The 7,427-nt window shown below is 34.8% G+C and overlaps 1 protein-coding gene across 2 annotated transcripts; it reads right to left on the reverse strand.

Moving 5' to 3' along the window:
• Window positions 1-3,488: 3,488 nt before the first annotated feature.
• On the reverse strand, window positions 3,489-4,660 carry LOC122301111 (metallothiol transferase FosB-like). Of its 2 annotated transcripts, XM_043112208.1 has the most exons (3): window positions 4,506-4,660; window positions 4,190-4,350; window positions 3,489-4,027 (listed from the first exon to the last, which is right to left on the reverse strand). In XM_043112208.1, the coding sequence occupies exons 2-3, from the start codon at window positions 4,342-4,344 to the stop codon at window positions 3,673-3,675; spliced, it is 510 nt and encodes a 169-aa protein (XP_042968142.1). In that variant the 5' UTR covers window positions 4,345-4,350; window positions 4,506-4,660; the 3' UTR covers window positions 3,489-3,672. The 2 variants fall into 2 exon arrangements, with proteins under 2 accessions (XP_042968142.1, XP_042968140.1); XM_043112206.1 differs by lacking the exon at window positions 4,506-4,660 and having other exon boundaries at window positions 4,190-4,499.
• Between the last annotated feature and the right edge of the window lie 2,767 nt (window positions 4,661-7,427).

Genomic DNA, 7,427 nt, shown 5'->3' on the forward strand with positions numbered 1-7,427 from the left:
CCGGTCAGTGTTGTCTTTCTTCTGTTCCCACGTTGGCTTTTGTGTTGGAATTAATGATCATTCAAAGCCACCATTCAATGCATGCACCAATTCTCATCACAACTATACTGATTTCTTCCATTTTCTTTTATTTCTTTTTAATTATTTTCCCCTAGCTACTCTGAATTTAATTTCCCTAACACTTTGACAGTTATTAGCTAAATTTACAAATTAAATGGAATCTCTTTGTGACATGCATATCTGATCTCTTTGTAGCAACAGTGTTTTAAACATCAATAAGATTTCAAACTAATTTTGATTTAGAGCAGTGATACATCCAACGAGCTCGGCCTCGAGAAAGAACAAATTTTTTTAAAATTTTCATTTATTTTTTTTATATTCTTAAATATCTTTTTAAAAAAAATTCATAACACCATTTAAAAATGCTTTCTTAATCATTAAATAAATAAATAAAATTGATCGGAACCCAATCGAGACCCGTGTGTCGGTGAGTGTAGCATTTTTGTTTGATTTATAATACGGGATAGAGATCAAGAAATAAAAAAGTCAACATGTAATCCAATCCAAACCTTAACTAATAGAATATTTGAACGAAAATGAAATATTTACCGACGGGAATTCATTAACTTTTTGCTTGCATGCGCACTGTTGTAAAAAGTTGGTCAATTCCTACCCATAACACCATCAGCGCATATTTGCGAAAACTGATGTAAATGTTCTTTTCTGTCTACATATATGAAAGCAATCTGTTCGAAATTCATGACCATTCCTTGATCATGCGCATAGAAATTATGAATCTTGGTCAAAATTTTTAACCACACTAATTAATATTATATATATCACCGGTTGGAAAAATCGTAAGGTCCCGTTCGGTGGGTGGACCCGCACGACCTTTAAGCTAGTTGAAAAGGTGTTACATCTTCAATGATGGAGGTCACGGCAAGACATGATGATCACCGCCAAGTTTTCAACAACGTAATCAGTCACGTAGAGAAATGTCAAGTTGGGAAGAGACCAACTTTCTAGGTCGGGCCGAACCCCGGGACAAAAAACCAAAAAAAAAAAAACCGACAAACAAAAAAAGAAAAGTTATATAGTCCACCAAAATGGTTAGTTTTGAGAGTTTAATTAATATATTTATATGAAGAGAAATTATAATTTCATGATGGATAGCATTCGTTTAATTGAATGAAAAGGTTGATCTCAAACTTGGAACAGCTTGATCGATATATATATATATATATATGCATGCATGGATGCAATGGCAGTACCCTATTCGATCGATCGATCGATCTGCAAAGTTGTAGAATGGGATCATCAGGAGCATTCTATAGTACTGTTTGTGATACCAAATTAATGTGCAGCTTAAAGAAAATACCTTTCAGGGTGCATGGCATCCAGAGGCCAGAAAAGAGATTAAGGATCCCTTTTTTTTTTCACCAAAGTCCAAAGTACGTAGCAGCTAGCCAGCCATGACCACCCCACGGCCGGTACTGATGGAAACTATAACAATGAATAATGACAATTTTTTTTTATCATAAGGAGACTTTGATATATAAGATCAGGCCAGGAAACCCCATGAAAAGCAAATTGAAACAAAATAAATAAATATATATATATATATATATATATATATATATATATATGTATGAATCGTATGCTCCATTGCAACTTAGGCAAGCCCATTCAAATTATATGCGTTTCTATATATTTTTTAAGTACTTGACCCATACTCGATCCCAACTCTGACATCTATGATTTTAAGGCTCCCATGATGCAGGCGACCATTAATTTGCAATACTGATCATCAATATAGGCCACACATGGCATATATGTGCAATGTACCCTTTTATTATGTTTCTTGGAAATTAAGAACAATTAATTAAGCTGCATGCGAATGCAATTGATCTGCAATAGATATGCAATATATATTTAGGCAGTTGGCTATGAAGGCCCCTTGCTATTTATTACTCTTTCTTAATTTCTTCAATCTAATAATAATTCAAAGTAATTACATGTGACGCGTTATATATATATATATGATGGGTTTACACCCAGTTCTGCATTTACGTTAATCCTTAACATTACTAGCTAGATAAAATTTACTTTCGAGTTATAGATGTGAAAGTATGTCACATCAATTGATATGAAAAACACTTACATGCGTTTTAAAATGAAGAATCGCATCCAATATCCGACACCCAGAAAACTCTACAACGAAGTGAAAGAGTGGGTGCCAATGATTTCAGAGAGAAGGGAGATTTGAAGTCTCCTGCAACGGAGAGGAAAGATCAGGCAGTGCAAAGATGCCAGACATTAATGAGAGTGCTGAGGCATTCGTCAAGAAGTTTCGGCAACAAGTGCTGATCCGAAGGCTGGAATCCATAGAGAATAACGAGCAAATGCTGGCGAGGGGGCTGTAACATATCCAGCTTTATATATGTTTGATCTTCATGAGACTATTAATAAGTGAAGTTATGTATTGTACGTACTTTCATTTGTCAGTAGAGCTTCTTTGATCTTAATTTCTACTCTTTAATGAGCCTGCGCGCATGATGCGTGTTTTAGAGTGGTTGCGCATGATATTGTCTCGCTTTTGAATACAATGGGATTATCTGGCCGAAGGGAAAGTATTGCATCAAAAGATCAAATTCCTTCTATTCTGTAAGTTAAAAAAAAAAGAATGATACAGCTTACACGTCTGTGCAAATTCCAGTTGCACGGCAAAACAGAGTTATAATCTGCAGTTACTTATTGTCATGTTTTTATTTTATTTTATTTTTCTATAAAAAGCTTTTATTTTGCGGTATTCGAAATATAATATTATCTTAAAGCATAGAAAAAACTCTATATATAAAATCATCGTCAATATAATATTGTCATGAAGGAGAAAACTTTATAAGCTGTCTAACAGCAACAACAGTATCGCTGATTTAAAATGAAATTAAATGGAAGAAATTTAAAACTAGAGATTATGATACACATTAATACGTACTGGTGGCACCATTAAATGAGACTTGATGATGACCACATATATATAGTTTGCACTTAATGATCACGGCCATTAATTTGAGTTACCATATATAACACACTCAATTGTCATCATTAATCTGATTTAAGGCTGCTAGCTAGCACATTCAAATTAAGTGTTATTAAAATATGTTTTTAATAAATTCTTTGAGTCTGAAATATTTATTTTCTATTTTCGCTATATATTTCCCATTTTCCTAATAGTTCATTGTCAATTCGGGTCATTCCCCGGCAGAAAAGCAAAAGATTCTCTTCCCCGTGCCTTTCAAGTTGCAGTACAGGACCCTGATATGCTGCATTCTTTGAAGAATAATTTCCGTAGATACGATCTTAGATACATGCAAGTTCTCGATCCGCACTCATTAAAAAAAAGTGAAACTTCATAAATCCGAACCAATCAGAAAAAGATGAACATGCAAGTTTTGTCAAATCTCAATCTGCATAATTTGAAAATAATGAATCTAAAATACAACTTTTTCATTAGGTTGGAAAGCAAAGATTTCCCATTTGTATAATTGTGAGAGTTCACAAAGTTCTCTCATTACAAGAAGCAATATTTCACAAGACACTGGAAAAATTAAGAACAAAATACTGATCCGATAGTCTTATTATTATTGGCACTCGACCTAACAAAGTCTCCTTCTATTGATTGACAACCCGGATTTTCTGCTGCTGCATCATCTGAAGGTTTACCCGAGAGCACGACCGGGCCATCTCGCCGGCCAAAGGGACGACGGGCAGGTTGTCACAGTTGCATATCTCCATCATGAAGCCATCAGGGTCGTGAAAGAAGATTTGGTCGACATGGATCCCGCCTTCCTCCGCCATCGTCCGCACGTACGCAATCCCCATCTCCTTCAGCTTCTTCTCCACAGCACCCATGCTCTCGCACTGGAAAGATGTGTGATTGTCTTTCGGGTTGATTTCAGTCTTCTTTGGTATGTTCTCTGGATCCTCTGTTTGCAATAAATGTATTCCGATTCCGTACCCGAATAGCCTGTATATATATAATGACATCCAGGAACCAAAACCCCATTAGAGACAACTATATATAAAGAAAGTCTCTCCAAGAATCGAGTAAAAAAGAAAAGAATTGGGTCCGTTCTTGATCCGTTTGTTTATCTTTATTTGTATTATTCTTATCGAGATGAGAAATTACCATGCCCCATCAAAATCGAAAGAACCTGGCCTCCTGATAGGGATAAACCCAAGAACGTTCTGATAGAAATGGATGGACTCCTTTACTGATCTGCACACGAGTGAGATGTGGTTCAAAGATTTGAGATGCAAAGGGTTTCCCATGCTTTCTTTCATATTTCCCTAGAAAAATCCGCAGGTTCAAGAAAACAATGTCAGACTGACCAAAAGATATGTACTATCTCGAACTAAATTCCAACAAAGAGATCAAAGCAAGAGATGTAAACAAGGAATCATAGCCGAATTTAAGAGCAGAGAGTTTGAAAAGAATGGAAAACCTCCTGATGAGTCCGTCCCGGAAGAACAGAACTACCCTGTATACTGTATCCAACTTCATACAAGCAGCTCTACATAGCCGCCATGGACCTTCTTCATGCAGGCCACGTGTCCTATCCATGCAATACTTCGGATACAAACAACGTGTTTCTGATACGAGGTTTCAGTGCTGACTCAGATGATAAACCCACCTACTCTGTGGGTCCTCAATTATAGTTTTATTAAAATTAATTATTTATTTTTATTCAATTTTTATCTTATTTCATCTCATTTAATTTAATTATTACAATTTTCTAATTTTTTATATAAAATAAAATAAACAATTCAATATTTTCAAATTTTAAAATAAAAATAATATTAAAAAAATATATTCTAATAACTTTTTATTTAACTTTTAATTTTTATCTCAACTTATCTTATCTTATCTGTAAAACTAAACGAGAAAATACTTGAATAAAAATATTAAAATATATTGACTCATCTCAACTCATCTCAATCTATTCAAATATATTAACTCAAGCCGACGATGATAATAAAAACATTGAAGATGCGAAGAAAGTCATGAAGGCCATTTCAGAGCACTGACTTCCAAACCGCACCTAAGCCTGATAAGTCATGTCCAGATCATCAGAAACCTCGACTGCACAAAGAAGTAGTTTTGGAGGAAAATGCTTCGAAAGGGGAGAATATTTATTTCAGAAGTTGTACCCAAGCGTCCACCGATGAGTCAAAGATCGAGCACGTTGGATGACGTGGATTTGGAGTTGAAGCTTGAGTCATCAAAGACAAGAAAGCTCCGTCAATCCTACAAAGACGTTGAAAATAAGAAAAGGAAAATGCAAGTGATTAACTTCCGAACTGCACCAAAGCCAGAGGAGTGTCGAGAGAAACCTGATCGGAGTAAATTGTCTTCTAGAAGGCTAGCCAAGAAACCACGTTCATGTGGAGCATCATGAGGCATATGATCAGTATTGGAAGAGTTCGTTACGGCAGAAAAACAAATTGGGATGATATTGTAATGGCGATGACAGCGGTCGATCGGGCGGCTCCTCAAAGAGTGGAATATTATATATTGTTGATGTTATTATTTATATCCCAATTTGTATATGATCAGCACTCAAGTTTTAAGCAGAGACTTGAGTCAATGAAACATATTTTCATGATCATAGTGAATTTGATCGGAATTTGTCCCGTGTGGTTTTTCCATCTACACTGGAGCTAGGGTTTTCGACGTAAATTTTAGTGTATTGTTTGCGTTGCGCGCTTTCTTCTCTTATTATGCATGCATGTTCGAAGCGGATCAATTGAAGTTGTACGAAACTTCAATTTCTCTAACAATGGATCGGGCAACGAAAGCCCACAACTTGGTCCATTCATCAAATCCGCTCAACCGGTACAATCAACCACCGTAACTTTCCATCCATCGCCTTAAAGAATAAAGAAAACTTGTTTGAAAATGCAATACTAAAAGGAACGATGACTCGTATATTCCCGATCGCCCACCAACAAAACCTCTAATTGCAATCAAGCAAGCTTAGGTTTACGTTTGTAAGTTGAGATGGTTTTAGATTATTTGTGAATAGTAATAATAAATAGTAAAAAATAATAAATAATAATGAGATGATTTGAGACACTAACCAAACATAGCCTAATTTGTAAGTTTTGAGCTAGTTTGAGACAGCTACGGCCTTATCCGTGAATTGAGGACATACGGTCTTTGCACCTTCTCCTTCACCTAAGCTCACTGTATGGCCAGTTTAGGTAGTTCTAGCAAATTTGTAATAAAAATTTCTGCTTATCATTTCTTACACTACACATAAATGTTTAATTTGTTATTTTTGCTATTATATTTACACATTAATATATGGGTTTAAATATAAAATTAAAAATGATAAATTGATACATATTAGTGTATGGTGTAGCATTTCTCTTTTGTAACATATATACGTCAAACGCAACCACGAGACTTGATTCCTGCATACTACAGGGCGGTGTAGGTCGTGTGCTCCATAAGTAATTGTATTTATTAAGGTGCAGTTTAGATAATGAGATGAGATAGTTTTAAATATAAGTTAAAAGTTGAATAAAATATTATTAGAATATTATTTTTTAATATTATTATTTTTTTAAGATTTGAAAATGTTGAATTGTTTATTATATTTTGAGTCAGAATTTAAAAAAATTATAATAATGAAATGAAACATTTTTACTATTTAAACCGAACATTAAATTTAATTGGAGGTAACAAGGCAGCTTCCACTAGGAGACTTAAGACATATATAGCAAATAATGTGTGTATTAATATTCGGTTGGGGGGAGGAATTGGGCAGTCATTATAACATGATATAATAACCAAGGATAACGTGGCAAATATGAGAAGCAATATTGAAGTATAAACAATTATTGTAAATAGTTAGTTTTACAATACCCTTAATTGTCAATTTACTTTATTGCACGTGTACTGCACATGTATTTCATCTCTTGTATATATAGCTGAACTACTCTGTACACTGCACAGTTATGAATTCTTACTTTCACAGAAGATCAGTTTTTCCTTTCTATTCGTGTTCTTGAGCTTTCTTTGATTTCTTGGAATACTTGAGTAATCGGATGATTTAGATCGATTCTCCTACATGGTATCAGAAGAATTTTTCTCTTAAGTTCTATTTTTTTCTCTTAATGGCTGAGTCCTCTGTTTCTCCTCCGAGTGTAAATCTCACGGACAACTCTGCTAGTCCGTATTTTCTTCATCATGGTGACAATCCAGGCCTTCTTCTTGTTTCTCAAATGCTCACTGGTGATAATTACAATTCTTGGAGCAGATCTATGCGAATTGCTCTTAGGGCCAAGAACAAGTTAGGGTTTATAGACGGTAGCTTGAATTTGGCTCCGAATTCGTCTAACCCTACGTGTGATGCTTGGCT

This window comes from Carya illinoinensis, chromosome 2 (genome assembly GCF_018687715.1).
Source record: "Carya illinoinensis cultivar Pawnee chromosome 2, C.illinoinensisPawnee_v1, whole genome shotgun sequence".
NCBI lineage: Eukaryota > Viridiplantae > Streptophyta > Magnoliopsida > Fagales > Juglandaceae > Carya > Carya illinoinensis.